The sequence below is a fragment of the Manis javanica genome, chromosome 17, assembly GCF_040802235.1.
Source record: "Manis javanica isolate MJ-LG chromosome 17, MJ_LKY, whole genome shotgun sequence".
NCBI lineage: Eukaryota > Metazoa > Chordata > Mammalia > Pholidota > Manidae > Manis > Manis javanica.
Genome location: NC_133172.1, coordinates 24,022,068 through 24,039,062, shown reverse-complemented (window position 1 = coordinate 24,039,062; position 16,995 = coordinate 24,022,068). Strand labels below are relative to the sequence as shown.

At 42.3% G+C, this 16,995-nt stretch overlaps 1 protein-coding gene across 3 annotated transcripts in view; it reads left to right on the top strand.

Moving 5' to 3' along the window:
• The first annotated feature begins 394 nt into the window (after positions 1 to 394).
• Positions 395 to 16,995, top strand: part of URI1 (URI1 prefoldin like chaperone) — a 164,187-nt gene continuing 147,586 nt past the window's right edge. The window contains exon 1 of one of the 3 annotated variants that reach the window (XM_037021547.2): positions 395 to 856. In XM_037021547.2, coding sequence (XP_036877442.1) covers positions 752 to 856 — 105 coding nt within the window. In that variant the 5' untranslated portion in view covers positions 395 to 751. The remainder of the gene's footprint in view (positions 857 to 16,995) is intronic. The other 2 variants (XM_037021548.2, XM_073226491.1) reach the window with 2 other exon arrangements.

Sequence of the window (16,995 nt, the reverse complement as noted above, 5' to 3'; positions counted from 1 at the left end):
AAGTAGTCCATACGTAGCAATATATTTAATATAAGCAAGGTCTTATTATAAGGCAAATTATATGTGCTAAAATGAATACACATGCAAAATATAATTGCATATTTTAATTCATTAAACAGGCACAGTAAAGAGTTAAATTTGCTAAAATTAAAAGCAGCTTTAGTGCATGAATTCAGCTGCACCGCCAGACGCAGCGCTAAACAACAGTGAGGGGGGCCGCACAAGGTTAGTGCTCACCCCCAGAAAATCTCACTGAAGGTAGACATTCCCTAGAATGAAAGCTTCCACAGGGCTCACACTACGGTGAAGCCTCAGGCTGGGCCCGCCCCGGGTCCTCCGGCACCACGTGGCCCGCCCGGGGACGGGACGAAGGGGGAGGCTACGCGCGCGCCTCCCGGCGTGCCGCGCAGGGCGGGGCGAGGGGCGGAGCTTGTGGGGAGGCTTGGACGCCCGGCTCGGCCCGGCCACCGGACAGGCTCCTCTTGCTCCCATCGGCCTGCCTGCTGCTCCGAGCCCGCGGCGGCGGCGGCGGCGGCAGCGGGCGGCATGCGCCTGTGAGATGCGGCCGCGGGCAGTCGGGACGCGAGCAGCGGCCGCCACGGTAGCGGAGAAGGCGGGCGCGGCCTCCTCAGCGCGGGGCGCGCAGTGCATGAGGGCGAGCACGCGGGCGTTGGGGAGCCGCCGGCCACGCCGCCTGCATAAACACTTGTTTAGGACTCGTTAGCCCCGCTGAGGTTCCGGCTCCCCCTCCATGGAGGCCCCGCCGGACCCCGGACCCCACGCCTCGGCCTCGGCCTCGGCCGCGGCGCCACTGCGCGCCCTGGAGGTGGCGCGGCTCCGCGAGCAGCAGAAAAAGGTAACAGGCCGCGCTTCCGCCGGTGGTCTCGGGAGGCGCCTGATCCCCGACACGTCCTCGGCACATGGTTCCCTTTCCCCGGGGCTGGGGCTTTTCTTGGCCCACTCGCCCTGGCCGACCCCCTCACGCCTTACCGGCCCGCAGCCCTCTGGGCAGGGGCCCAGCACTATCTCAAGCTGGTACCGGGCAGGAGTACTACCTTTAGGCCCGGAGAGAGAAAGTGGGAGAAACTTTTGTCACGTGCTTCTGTTGTCTCTTTTTGTCTGGAGCCCTTTGACCTTCGAGGGGCGGGGAGGGGTGGGGAAGAGGGATGTGACAATCTGTTTAACTTGTATATAAACGCAACGCACACATCAGTGCGTGGGTGGAAATGTTCACCTTATTTTTTTTAGCTTGTTATCTAATCTTTGCTAATGTATATTCTTTGTTACTCTTTAACTGATTGCACTTAAATGTTTTATTAGGTTTATAATGATAGGCTTCATGTGCAATTCCAGCTTCAGTTGTTTAGTATTTGTCAAGAGTGCTTATTCATTAAATTTTAACTTCAGTCATAAAGTGAGTTTTTGTCCAGTGAGGAGGGAAGAAAGTTTTTCATTTAGTAATGGAATTGCATATGAGGAGGTATACCCGATTTAAGAAATGCAGTGGTGGTGTTTAATCTGACATTTTTTTCCATTTGGATTCTGTAGCGTTTCAAACTATCTCCTGGAAGTTTGAAATTGTTCCTTCGAAAAGCAACATTTAATTTGCTTGAAATGTCCTATGTCATATCGGGAGAGAGTGTCAAGGTGAAAAGGGTAAAGAAGTTGTGTCAAAACTATAAATAGTGGAATTCCTAACTTTTTCTATTGAACAATCCTGTATAAAAATGACTGCTTACATAGGTGTACATCAGTTTGACTATATGGACTTTTAATAAGAACCTAAAAAATCCTGGTTTGCTTGGAAACCACATGTAAGGATGAACTGTGGAATCGTCCCTACTTTCTTCTGGTTCTAAATTTTGTTGACGTTTGTTTTCTGAAAGCCATTTTTCTCTAATACCATATACAATTGTTGGGTTTTAAACTTGGCTTCTTTAAGATGGTGCTTAAAAATTCAAGTTTGGCTTGTTTAAATTTTAAGACGTTAATGGATCTTAAATTCTTTTTTTTTAAGAGAAAAAAAGAAAGAAAAAGTCCTTCATAAAACCAATTTGTTCATTTTTGGGAAAACTATATACATTTTTTGTTCTTTTAGAAAATGTGAAACAGACCCTCAGAAGATGGTGTCCCCGTTGCTTTTAGTGTATTCTGTAGCGGAATTATTCTTGCCTCCTTCATGGCATAATGCTAACTTGGTTATGTTTCCTCCCATTTGGCATGTGAAAAAGAGATACTCTTGGTTTTATTCTGATGATAATGTGGTTGAAATACAAAGGATACATTCTGGGGTGCTCTGAACAGCTTTCTGGTACTATATCCAGTTACATTTGAAAACTTCCGTTCAGTACAGTCCTATGGAATCCTGAATAACTGTTTTCAGTAGAAGTTGGTTATTTTACCAAATTACTTTTCTATGTTACGTTCATGTTATTTTGGCACAAAGAATAAGCATGTGCGTGTTTGTCATGGGTAGGTAAAATCATTCCCGGTTGATGACGACACCCTTCAGTAAATAGATTAGACTGTATTTTAAAAGGATCTGCTTCACTGGACAGGAGACCGATAAGGCCACAAAATATACTGATTAGATAGCTATACTTTAATTATAGTTTAGTGTAGGAAAACTTTACCTAGTACATAGTCAATTAAAATTTTTTGTGAGATTTTATTTAGGCTTTAAAATCAACTCAACTGTAGGACTACAGTGAACTCTAGTTAAGTAGAAGTGTTGGGACATTCTTGGAATGAAAAAGGGGAAAATGTCATGGTAGCTTTACATTAGTATGGCACTATTAAGTGCCACTTCTCTTTTCTTTTATTAAGTGCACTGTTCTTTTATATGAGTAGAATTAAACATGGCTTAGTATGTGGCCTTTCCCTAGCTGGATTCTGTGAGAGAATTAAAACCTGAAGAAATGATTTGAATGGCTGTTTTCTATTTCAGTTTTGTACTGCATGGTTGGCTCTAGAGGCAGAGGAGAGAAATGAATTCATTATATGCAATGAGTATCTTAGGTTTGGGGCATTCTTTTCTCCAGGAACCTTGGCTGAGAAGGGCTGCTAGGTAAGGTAGTTTAAATGCTCATCAGTTGTTTTTGTTGTTGTTGTAAAATTAAGCTAAGGAGTATAGCAAGTTTTACTTGGGTCCCTTCTCTGTTTTTTAAATTTATCCTTTGGAATAACAAGGACGAAAAATTAGTAATCTGAGGAAAAAAAGACAAAAGGAGGGGCATGAATGAGCCACAACCCCAATAAATGAGAACATCTGTAGTAAATGGATAGGATCAAATATTTTTACATTGTTTTCACTTATAGCATTAGTGTTGAAACATTTTCAAACATTTTTTAAAAACTTTTGTTTATTCCCTTTTTGATCTAGCAAAAAGATATGTACAGAAAGTTCCCTGAAGCTTTGTTTATATAATGGAAACACTAAAAATCCAACATGAGGGTATTGGTTAAATAAATCGTGATACGTATGAGTAGCTTTTATGCAGGCATTAAAAATTGTAGAACAGTATGTTTAGTGTGGTTACAGTTAGGTTTCTATGTATATAAGTATTCACACACTTTACATAGGAAAACACATTGAATGTTTTAAAAGCTCACCATTTCATTTATTTTCCCTGGAAGTGAGTAAAATTGGATGGTATTTTAGTTTTCTTGAAAGTAAAGATTGTTGATAAAAATTAACTTTAGTGAAAACTTGGATGTTGTAGCTAAATAAACTGGTATGATATCATTGCTAAATAACTTCTGGGTCTGAAAAGTGGCTCTTAACTGGTTTGAACACCAGTTGGGCAGGTTTAGTTCTTGGTTACTGCAGAGTGGGTAGATGTAACTTAGTCAAACATCCATTTCCTAGTTGGTTTCCTTTTCTCGGAGGTCTTATTTACTCTCAATTCTTTGTTGAAAGATACAGGGACAAGAGGGAACATGGATCATCTTTTTTTTTCTTTTCTTTTCAAGTAAATCTGTTTTTACCAATAAGAGTAAAATATTTTATGGAAAAATGTAAGCCACTTCGGAGTCTCTCCAGAGTGACTTAGGCCAAATATACTCTATATATTTGGATATATATCCAAAATATACTCTTTCTTTTCCTACCTAGCTTTACCTATCACAAACCACCTGACAGTTTTTAAGTATGTCTATTCTATGTCTTTAGCACTAGAATGTAATCGCTATGAAGGCAAGGACTTTACTTTGTTCACTACTGCATACTCAGCAGAGGATGACATGAAGACGGTACACTCCTGGGGTGGCAGGTAGTAGGGAGCTTGGATTCTGGGTTTGGTGAGAATAGCTGTTGTATGGGGTACATGGCTGACACTTTCTTAAAACTACGTGCAATTCTACTTATCACAAGAAATATGAAAACCCTCCATTAAATGAGTTGTTCTGCTTTATGAAAAATTTGAAATATTTACTCTTAATGCATTTAATTCCCCAGGCTGTATATCAGGAAAATATGTTATTCCAAAATTCCAAGTGAGGATTACATAAGCCACTCAGTAATAATTACAATCAAATAATAAACAGTATCTGCATGAATTTCCCAAAGTTAGTATTATCTTTTAAATAAACCCATGAAAATAATACTATATACCTCTATCCACATTTCAACAAAAGTTCAGTAATTGATAAAGAGTATATTTTGGAGAAGAGCTTTCTAATCAGGGCAGACAGCTCAGATCATTGTAAGGATTGTGGTTTAGTTTTTGTGAGATGAGAAGCCATTGAAATGTTTTGAGAATCACGCTGATCTTAAATTTTATCCATTTTTTGTGTGTGAAGAAAGGAAAGGATGATGGGATTGTGGGATTGCATTATATATAATGTGGAGTAAATTCTGTGTGTGCCAGGCATTGTGATAGATATTTATAGATTTGATGTTAGAGTCTTCATGAACTTCTAATTTTTCAAGTGAACAATATGGGTTGTTTGTAGTTTTTGCCTAGAAATTTCTCATGGGGTATTTGTTTTCAATTCTATTTGTAATGCTTGTTTTCCAAAGTGGTTATACCAACTTTCATTAACTGTCAGCAGTGAGTGACACTTCCAGCTACTCTACATACTTGTTACTACTTGATACTATCTGTTCTTTTCATATTTGCTCACCGTTCTAGTAATGATTAATGAAACTGATCACCTTTTCAAATATTTATTGGCTATTTTAACTTTATTTTTTATTGGTAAAACAAATGCTCATCGTTTTTATTATGATGGTCACCATATTCTAATTGATTCATAGTAATTCCTGATGTATGTTTGTTATGAGTGCTTTTTCAAGAGTGTTTGTAAATTTCTCAGGTCTGGGACTTGACACTCTAATGGTGTCCCTTGATGACTAGAAATTCTTCATTTTAACAGTCACTTCCTATCTGGTTAGTGTTTTTTGTCTTGTTTTTAGGAAGTGTTTCCTACTCTAATGTTACGAAAGATATCATCTCTTTTATTATCTTCTAGAAGCTTTATTATTTTGCCTTTTACTTTTAGATCTATGGTGGACCTGGAATTGATTCTGTGTTAATGGGGATTGAGGTCAGGTTTCATTTTTTTACTATTTGAATGTTTAGTTGCCCTATCACCATGTATTGGAAAGATCATACACTCTCCACTGCATTGTCATTTCTGTCATAAATCAGGTGGCTGTATGTGTGGATCTGTTTCTTGACTGTTCTATTGACCTATTTGTTTTTTTGCACCAAACTTAACACTGTCTTATTATCATAGCTTTATAAGTCATCTTGATACCTGGTGGTGTAAGATTTGTTGTGATTTCCTCAAGATTACCTTATTTTATCTTTCCAATCTTACACTGTTTATTTATTTCTTGCTTTTTGTACTGGCTAAGATTTCTAGTGCAAGGTTGAATAGAAATGATGATAGTGGGTGTTAGGGATAAACTTCACAAAACTCACCAAGTATGATGTTTACAGTAGTTTTTTTTTTTTTTTGTATTTAGTTTATATCAGATTGAGGATATTTCCTTTTATCCCTATTTAAGAGTTTTTCTGAATGTGTGTTGAATTTTAGAAAATGCTTTATCTGAATTAAGTAATTACAGGTAATTTATTGAAGAGAGTGTATTTGATTTCTCTAATGTTGAAGCTCTTTTTTCATTTTTAAGAAAGGCAAAGTTGTAGAATAAGTTTGCTTATAGCCAAAGAAACATTTTCTAAATAGATGAGTCTTCAGAACTCATTATTTATGAGTTAAATTTTATTTTGGAACAATGTGTTGTTCGTGCTTATTATGTCAGGCATGTGCCATGAGAAAAACAACTTTGGTATTAGTCTTTTGGAAGTTGCTAGTAAATACTATAATACAGTATTTCAAAGGGGAGGAAAACCGTTTTCTTCAGATTAGGGTATAAGACAATAGTTCCAAAACACTGGTGAGAAAAGGGTGGGGGGGGGTGCATGGATTCTATGTTTTGACCATAACTGCTTGATTTTGTTCTTCTACCTAATGCTTTCAGTTTGGGTTTAAAAATCATTTATCTTATATCATCATTGCCTTCATCTCTAGATTGGTCATTCTCAATCTTTATAGTCTGCCCTAAAGCAGTCTTTTTTTTTAAGCTACTACTGTTTATTTTGAAAAATTGCAAAACAACAGAAAAGTTGTTTAGAGTCAAAAACAATATTTTGTCCCTTTTGCTTTTCCTTTCTATTACTTGCTTTGTCTTGTCAAACTATTTGAGAGTAAATTGCAGACATCATCACATCCCTAATTATTAAGCACATATCTTTTAGAACAAGATCATTCTCCTACATAATCATAGTATCTTTTTTTCACATCCAGGAATGAAATGAACATTGACACTCAATAATTTTATTTAACATACTCAGATTTCTTCTGTTTCTCTAAAAATGTCATCTATAACTGTTTCAATCCAAGAACTGATCAAAGACTGCATTTGGCTGTCTTAACTTCTTTAAGCCTCCTTTCATCTAAAACGATCTTCCTGCTTTCTTTTTGTCTTTATGAAATTGTTATTTTTGAAGAGTTGACAACAGTTTTCTTATAGAATGGCCCACAATTTGGAGCTATCTGATGAATGTAATCATGGAGAAACAAAGTTAAACATTCTTGGCAGGAACACTGTATAGATGATGATGACTTCTTATTGCATCACAGCTGGAGACACATGATTTTATTCATCCTATTATTGGTGTTGCTAATTACTTGTTTAAGGTGGTATGTGCCAGATCTTTCCATCATAAAGGTACCTTTAACCCTGTGTAAGGCATAACTGCTTTTAATGGTAATAATATTTGAAGACAGAGTAAATATCCTGTTCCCCAACAGCCCTTTACTATGGATGATCCTTGCCTGAATCAGTTATTATGTTGGTGTTTGCAAATTAATGATTTTCTAACCATCTATATTTATAACTGGTGTTTTTCTGTTAAGAGCCCCTTTCTCCCTTTTAGCATTACTCTAAAATCTTGATTTTTAAAAAAAATTTAGTGTTATAATTTGTCATTATTCTTTTGTTGCTTTAATTGTCCTAAATTTGGCCAGTGGCAGCCCCTTTACGCCTGCTCCTGCATCCCTTAGCATCATTCTTTGCTGATTACATTGCTTACTGAGAAAGTGTTCCAGGCTTACCTTGTAGTTTTCTTGCCTTAGTCTGAAATTGACTCAAGAGCTGTTCTTTTTAATGAGAAATGTTTAGAAACAAAGATCTGGACCCTAATAGTGTTCATTGCTATTGGGATGTCACTGCATCAAGGCCCTTTCAGTGGACAGTGCTAAGGGATTATATTAATCTTCAGTATACTAGGAAAAATAGTCATTACCATTTACCATCTAGGTCCAAGGTATCCTTTTTACCTTTTTTCTAAGTAATTTTTACAAGTAATTTACAGAAGAATAAGGGATAGTGAAAAACAATTTTGGGTATATTTTGATAAGAATCTAAACATACTAATCTTGTTTGTATTAAGTAAATTGTGACACACAAAGAGATTTAATAATACTGCCAATGTCCTTTAGAAAAATGGGGTTCAGGTTCTTGTAAGCTATTACATGATGTTCTTGTTCAATGACTAACTGAATGGGAATAATTTGTTGCCTTTTTGTTCTTAGCAGTTGTAAGATAAATTCCAATAAATTCCAACCAAAATAAGCAGGTGAAGAGAGGCAACAAAGGGCCAGGCAGTTTATTTGAACGCAATCCCCAGGTGATGTTCCACGGTCTGAAACACAAGCCGGGGAAGTCACACCCAGCAGGGCAGGCAGCAAGTTTTTAAAGAAGGCAGGAGGAGGGAGAGGAAAGGTGTACAGTGGTGCGAGGATTGGCTCGTCTAGGGTACGTGGGGGTCTCTCATTGGCCTTTAGCCAGGTACTGGAAAGTTACCACTAATCTAGCTTGGGGGAAGGGCTCTAGTTGGGAGGGTTATCCGATCAGGTTCTCCAATGTTGTCAGACTGGAACCTGTTGGTCTCTTTGCCTCATTTGGTGAGGCCTGAGCTTGTCCATCAGGCTCACCCCTTCCCCTGATGCCTCCAGCCTTACATTCCAGCCTTTTGGTCATAATGGGCAACGACTCTCCCCTCTGGCTACTTCTGGCTGACAAGGGGCTTTGTGGGGGGGGGGGGCGTTTAAGGCTGGTTGATGGCCGGAGGAGGCTCAGTCGGGAGGGACGCGTACTTGGTGCAGCAACAGTTGATTAACTTTTATGTGTGAAATTTCTGCCATGTGCTGTTGAAGGAACTTGAAAACACATGGGGCAATTAAGAGTAAACCACAAACTGTTATTAAGGGGCCTAGCAGAGACATTAGTCAGGCCATTATGGGATACTGAAGCCACCCATAAGGGCCACCTTCAGGTACTCGTGTTTTGTGGAGGTCTTTTTGTAGTTCTTGTAGTTTTTTAATGCATTGTTCTACGACCCCAGACTCATTTATATAGTAGAAGCATTCTTCCTGCAAGAAAATACAGGTTCCACCCTTTTCTGCAGTAAGCAGATCTAAGGCCCGCCGATTTTGATGGGTGACCTGGGCAAGGGAAGTAAATTGTCGCCCGAGGAAAATAAGGGAAGTCAAGGTTTCTCCCAAGGTTAGGCTCACTCTATTGTCTAATGCCGCCAATTGACTTGCTAGACCCTGAGAGCTGACTAAGCTATGGCCTAAGGCTCCTGCCCCTGTGGCGGCTGCGGCCACTGCAGTAACTAGGCTCACTCCCACTAGCACAGGTAGAAAAACCACCCTCTTCTGTCTAGTGTTGTGATATATAGACCATTTGTCTAGTGCCTGTCTTACCTCAGGTTTGCTGTACAATATTAGTTGGGGCACCAGCATCACCGAAAAGTAGGGTCCTACCGTGGTGCTGTTGATGCATTGGGTAAGTGTATTATTGCACCAGAAGAACCCGCCCCCTTGAAGAGAGATTGGAGTGTCTAGGGTTACCTGTCGTCGGCATTGGCTTCCCATTGACAATTTTGAGATGGTGGAATGCTGGGTCAGGTAGCAGGTCAGTGGGGACGATGGTTCTTCGCGCCGTTTTCTGGTGGCCCTGGACCTGTGTCGAGCTTTGGGCTTAAGGCTCGTTTTCCACATCGGTACCTCGCTTAAAGGGAGGCTGAAGTCTTTTCAGAGTTTACTGGTTGAGCCTGGAAAAAACTAATGGGAACTGCCACCACCGGGGGCCATTGGAGGGAGGTGCAGAGGAAACAGTCGGACACATTGCTGAGGATATGTGTAGCATTAAGAAACTGCACTGTTTCTTAATGACTCCGGCCCAGGAAAGTGGTGTTCCTGCTGGTCGTAGAGAGTGGGGGTAGGGGTCCGACTGAATCTTATGTTTTAGTGTCTGTTCTGTTTTTAGAATATTACTTGATACCTGTGCCTAGGTGTTTAGAACTTCCGTGAGAGTGGGATTTACAGAGTGGTCCATTCCCTCTTGATGTATACTGTGCCCTGTGGGGACCATTGGTAACTATCATATAGCTTGCCCTGTACTCCTTTTCCCAGCATGGATCCCATGGGTCACTAATGGTAATGTATAGCTTATCTTGTATTCTGAAGAACATGTTGTCAGAGACTCCTCTTGCTGTTTTTTCTACTGCATGAACTCTACATGTGTCTAATTCAGGATGACATTCCCCCATACATGTCAGACTGGAAAATACATGTATGAGAGATTTGGTCATACGGAAAGCACAGCATAGGGTTTGAGAAAGTGTTAAGATGTCTGTGTGTACCGGTATTTGAATCGGCGCCTGACAACCTACACGTAGGCAACTTTGGGTGCCTACTTCTCGGTTGAGTCCATAGAGTTAGTTGGAGCTTAAACTTCCATGCAGAATAACTGCATGGAGACCACCGGGCTATTCATCTGGTTGGTTGTACTTGACACGACTAACCCGCAGCTTAAGAGGACCCACCTCACAAGACACCCACTCATCATGTCTGGGTGCCCGTTTGAGCCTAGAAAGGTGATACCAGGAGGAATTCCTGTGTAGTTTGACTGTTGAGGGCGTAGTGAGGATTACTGTATAAGGCCCTGTCCAGCGGGGTTGCAGAGATTTTGGCTGGAGTTCTCTTAGGAGTACCTCATCCCCTGGCTGAAGAATCACTATATCTCCTGGGTTGTTGGATGATGTAGGTTGGGGTAGGAGCTGGTCTGCATGTTCCCTGAGAAGATGTCTCAACAGTGTAAAGTAAGGAAGGTAGGAGGCCAAAGCAGGAGAGGTAGCGGGCAAGCCTGTGTGTAGTAAGAAGGGCCTGCCATACATCAGCTCAAATGTGCTTAGTCCAGCTGGTCCCCGGGGAGCAGCACATAGCCGAGCGAGTGAAATAGGAAATTGAGGCCGAGAAGGGAAGCGGGATGGGTTTTTAAGGCGTATTAAAACCGGGGTGTGATGGGTTGCCACCACAGGGGTGGAGATATCCCACACGACTGGATTGACAGCAGTCCAGGAAGTTGGGAGAGTCAGGTTACTGTCGTCTAACTCTCCTTCGCCTACCAAAGCAATGAGGGAGTTTCTGGCATCCTGTAAGCATTTAAAAGGTGGGAGGGAAATAGAGGCTCCTAACTTATAGAGCAAATCCCATCCTAACAGAGGGGTAGGACAGGAAGGCATGACTAGAAAGGAATGGGTAAACGGGATGCCTTGGAAGGTGCAGGCCACCGGGCCCATCTCTAAAGGCTTGGAGAGGGTTCCCATGACCCCAACTACAGAGACCTTGGCAGGGTTCAATGGCCCTTTAAAGAAGGGGAGAACAGAGTAGGTAGCCCCCATATCCACTAAGAAGGAGATGGGCTTACCCGGTACCCACAGCTTGGCCCTGGGCTCGGCGAGGGTGATCGGGGTGTCCGAGTCCAGGCATCTTCAGTCTTCGAGGATGCCCAGCAGGTCTGAAGGGTAGTCCTTTGAGGGCGTCCGCCCCCCACGGGGCTCTGCCACTGGAGGAGGACCACCCCCGAGTGGACAGTCTACTTTCCAATGAGCTCGTTTACCACAGCTGGGGCACAGTCTAGTCGGTCTGCATGGTTGGTTGGGGCACTTTCGTGTCTAGTGCCCGTCTTTGCCACACCGAAAGCAAGGGCCCGGAGGTTCCAGTCGATCTTCAGGGACACCCCGACGATCTCCATGAGCTGGTCACAGAGCAGCTGTTATGGCGTAAGTCTGTTCTGCCATTCGGGCAGCTGACCTCCTCTCGCTCTCGTCCTCTTGGGCATGAAAAACTTTAAATGCCATATCTACCAGGTCTCCTAGAGGGGTCTGGGGACCATCCTCAGCCTTTTTAAGCTTGCGCCTGATGTCGGGAGCTGACTGAGTTATAAAATGCATGACTAGGAGAGAGGAACCTAACGCTGAGGCCGGGTCAATTTTAGTAAAAGCTCCTAGAGTTTCTTTTAGGCGCTTGAGGAATTCTGATGGGTTTTGTCAGGCTTCTGGGTAGTCTCTCTAAGCTTATCATAATTGATAGCCTTTTGGGTGGTTGAGTTCATACCTGCCAATAAGTAGCAAACCATGCGATCCCGGCATGCCTCACCCTTGGGAGGGTTCCTGTAGAGGAACAGCTTCCCTGCCCATAGGTTCCCGTTCATCTGTGGCATGGGCTTCATTGGCACAGTGCTGTGCTGCTGCCGTGACATGGTCATATTCCTCCAGGGTTAGAGTGGATTGGAGAACTACATGCACATTGTGCCAGGTGAGCTTGTAAGCTCGAGTGAGATATTTAAACTGCTTAGCGAACATTACAGGGTTGGAGGAAAAGGACCCCAATCGCTGTTCTACTTGGGATAAGTCTGCCAGAGAAAAAGGAACATGAACCTGCACTACCCCTTTAGCCCCCGCTACCTCCCTCAGAGGAGCCATCATGTGAGTTTGAGACCGCTGTGACTTAGAGCAGGTTACAGGAGGGCTAGACCATTTGGGCACCAGCTGTGGTGAGTAAGACAGTAGCGGGTTTGAAGGAGGGGATGGAGGGGGTGACCTTGGCAGTGGGGGATACAACTTGGGAATTGATGCAGAGCTTGAAGGCAGGGGACTGGGGTATGGGGGAGTTTTATCTGTTTTATCCAAAGTGGAGTTGGCACCTGTGGAGCAAGATGGCGGCGCGACTGGAAGAGAAGGGGAACAAGGTGGCGGAGAAACCGGAAGAGAAGGAGAACGAGATGGTGAAGAAACCGGAAGAGACAGGGAACAAAATGGTGGAGAAACCAAAAGAGAAGGAGAACGAGATGGTGAAGAAACCGGAAGAGACAGGGAACAAAATGGTGGAGAAACCGGAAGAGAAGGAGAACAAGATAGAGGAGAAACCGGAAGAGGAGGAGAACAAGGTGGTGGCAAAACCAGAAGAGAAGGAGAACAAGATGGAGGAGAGATACATTGAGGAAGGGAGCTGGCCCCCATAGTGGGCCTGGAGGAGCGGGAAGGAGGGTAGCCAAGATCCTCTGCCGAGTCCATCAGAGAAGAGCCTCCCAGTAATAGGAGGGGTAGAGATCGGTGGTCTTTGGCAGAGGCCTGGGCTAACAAAACCTGGGAAGGAGTACACTTAACACACAAATCTGGGTGGGTGTGCATAGTCCAAAAAGCCTGCACATATGGGATTTCACTCCACTTTCTGCTCCAATGGCAATAATTAGTTAAGTTGGTGAGGAGGCCAAAATCGAAAGTTCCCTCGGGGCCAGCGAGATTGGTTGTCCACGGGATACTGAGGCCAGGTCTGAGAGCAAAGGAAGACCAGCTTCTACTTGCAAACTTCCCGGGACAAATATAGAGTAGTCAAATTAGAAATGAGACACCGCAGTGGGGTCTGGGCCTCTGCTTTTGAGGGCTGGTTCCCCATGTCTGCATCACCCCCCAGTAATCCTGCTGAGAGGAGCGCCTGGGGCCTGGGGTAGGGACGTCTCCTGTACCGCAGGGCCAGGGGCGGGCCGAATGCCTGCAGAAGGTGGGCTGAATGACGAGGGGCTCGATGCCCCACTGGACGTACGTACAATTTCTAACGGACCAGGTGAAACGGAGTTAGGAAGGGAAACAGACCGGGGGAAACTGAGGGACTCACCGGAAAATAGTCCATACAGCAGAGAGCAAGCTGAGGTCCCGGGTTGGGGAAGGAGGGGGTAGGGCCAGCGGTGGCCGGTCGGGGCCCCGCGCTCACGCTCCTTCCCAGGTTTCGGCACCAAATGTAAGATAAATTACAATAAATTCCAACCAAAATAAGCAGGCGAAGGAGAGGCAACAAAGGGCCAGGCAGTTTATTTGAATGCAATTCCCGGGTGATGTTCCTCGGTCTGAAACACAGGCCGGGGAAGTCACACCCAGCAGGGCAGGCAGCAAGTTTTTAAAGAAGGCAGGGGGAGGGAGAGCAAAGGTGTACAGTGGCGCGAGGATTGGCTCACCTAGGGTATGTGGAGGTCTCTCATTGGCCTTTAGCCAGGTACTGGAAAGTTACCACTAATCTAGCTTGGGGGAAGGGCTCTAGTTGGGAGGGTTATCCGATCAGGTTCTCCAATGTTGTCAGACTGGAACCTGTTGGTCTCTTTGCCTCATTTGGTGAGGCCTGAGCTTGTCCATCAGGCTCACCCCTTCCCCTGATGCCTCCAGCCTTACATTCCAGCCTTTTGGTCATAATGGGCAACGACTCTCCCCTCTGGCTACTTCTGGCTGACAAGGGGCTTTGTGGGGGGGGGGCGTTTAAGGCTGGTTGATGGCCGGAGGAGGCTCAGTCGGGAGGGACGCGTACTTGGTGCAGCAACAGTTGATTAACTTTTATGTGTGAAATTTCTGCCATGTGCTGTTGAAGGAACTTGAAAACACATGGGGCAATTAAGAGTAAACCACAAACTGTTATTAAGGGGCCTAGCAGAGACATTAGTCAGGCCATTATGGGATACTGAAGCCACCCATAAGGGCCACCTTCAGGTACTCGTGTTTTGTGGAGGTCTTTTTGTAGTTCTTGTAGTTTTTTAATGCATTGTTCTACGACCCCAGACTCATTTATATAGTAGAAGCATTCTTCCTGCAAGACCTCAGGAAGCTTAGAAACTTGTATGAGTGGGAAAATAGAATTTAGAGCTTTTTTATTCCAGCTAGCTTATTTATTGTGATAAAAAATGTATAATAAAAGTTGCCATTTTAACCATTTTTAAGTGTACAGTTCACTGACAGTATCATTGTTAGGCAGCCGTCACTGTTTCCAAAACTTTCTCGTGACCCTCCAAACAGAATGTCTGTAACCATTAAGCAGTAACTCTCTCCTTCTCCCATCTACTGAGCCGGTGGTAACCTTTGATCTACTTTTTGCCTGTAAGTATTTGCCAATTCTAGATATTTCATAGAATGGAGTCATATGATCTTTGCTGAATGATAGCAGTTTTATTCTTTCTAGTTTACTTAAAGCTTTTTTTTCTTTGCCTTTGATGAATGATCTATGGCCTTCCGTATAGTGTTGAGTAAAAGTAATGATAATAGACTTCCTTACCTAGTTCTGCATGTCAGAGGAACAGCTTAAATATTTTACCATTACAAATATTTCCTATAGGCTTTTGGTAGATACTCTTCATGAAAATAAGTTTTCCTCCTACCTCCTATTCCTAATTTGATAGTTTTATCATGAATAGATGTTTTTAAAATTAATTTTATCAAATGCTTTTTCTGTGTTTATTTAGTTGTTAATGTGGATTGATTTTTAGAAATATTGTAACACCATTGTATTCATGGAGAAAGCTCCTTGTTTATTATGTGTTTACTTTCTTATATATTGTTGGATTACATTCATATATTTTGTTAAGGAATTTCGTTTCTGTGTTTCATGGGGGAATATTGGTCTGTAATTTTCTTTCCTTGTAATATCCTTATAGGTTTTGGTTTCAGGGTTGTCCTGGTCTCATGAAACAACTCTCATTTTTGTGTACTTTACAAAAGAGTCTGTATACTATTGGTATTATTTCTACCTTAACTGAAATTATGCATCAGTGCTCTCTGGGCTTAGTATTTTCCTTACAGGGGTATTTTAAAATATGGATTCAGTTCAGTACTTAAAGGACTACCAAGATTTTCTGACTGTGTCAGTTTTAGAAATATGATTTTCAAGGAATTTTCCTTTTTATTTAAGTTTTCTAATTGGCCTTAAAATATTCATGATATCCTGTTACCTTTTTATTATCTGTGGTTTTGGTAGTGATGTCCTCTTTTTAATTCCTGTTATTTGCCATTTGTGGGTTTTTTTCCCCTTGATTTGTTTTCCTAGAACTTTATCAGCTTTTGAAAAACCAGATTTTGACTTTGTTGATTTTTCTATTGTAAGTTGGCTTTCTACTTCATTGGTTTCTGCTTTTTAAAAAAATTTTACTTTATCAAATGTACATCACAGTGGTTCAGCAGTCCCGCTTCCCTTCCCCCCACCTCATCCACTCCCCCTCCCTCTTGGTAACCACTAGTTCTCAGTGTCTATGAGTCTAGTGCTGTACTGTTCTTTGTTGCTTTGTTCTTATACTCCACAGAAAAGTGAAATCATATGGTACTTGTCTTCCTCTGCCTGGCTTATTGCACTGAGCATAATATCCTCTAGGTCCATCCATGTTGCAAATGGCAGGATTTCTTTTCTTTTTATGGCTGAATAATATTCCAGTGTGTATGTGTACCATATCTTTATCCATTCATCTGTTGATGGACACTTAGGTTGCTTGCATATCTTAGCTGTTGGGTGATAAACGCAGGGGTGCATGTAGCTTTTTGAATCAGGGATTTTGTTTTCTTTGGGTAAATTCCTAGGAGTGGAATTACTGGATCAAATGGTATTTCCATTTTTAGGTTTTTGAGGAACCTCCATACTGCTTTCCACAGCGGTTGCACCAATTTATAGTCCCACCGACAGTGTAGGAGGGTTCCTATTTCTTTGCACCCTTGCTGGCATTTATTTCTTGTCTTTTGGCTTGTGGCCTTTCTAACTGGTGTGAGGTGATACCTCATTGTGGTTTTAATTGGCATTTCCCTGATGATTAGTGATACAGTACATCTTTTCATGTGCCTGTTGGGCATGCATAGTTCTTGTTTGGAGAAGTGTCTGTTCAGGACCTCCACACATTTTTTGATCAGGTTATTTGTTTTTTGGGTGTTGAGGTGTATGAGTTCTTTATATATTTTGGATGTTAACCCCTTATCAGATGAGTCATTTATGAACATATTCTCCCATACCATAGGATGCCTTTTTGTTCTGCTGGTGGTGTCCTTTGCTGTACAGAAGCTTTTTAGTTCTATGTAGTTCCATTTATTCATGTTTGCTTTTGTTTCCCTTGCCCAAGGAGATGTGTTCAGGAAAAAATCGGTCATGTTTATATTCAAAGAGATTTTGCCTGTGTTTTCATCTGAGAGATTTATGTTTTCATGACTTATTCCACCAGTTGTTGAAGAGGTTGTCTTTTCCCAGTTGTGTATTCATGGCTCCTCTATCATATATTAATTGACCGTAGATGCATGGGTTTATAGCTGAACTGTCAATGCTGTTCCATTGATGTATGGG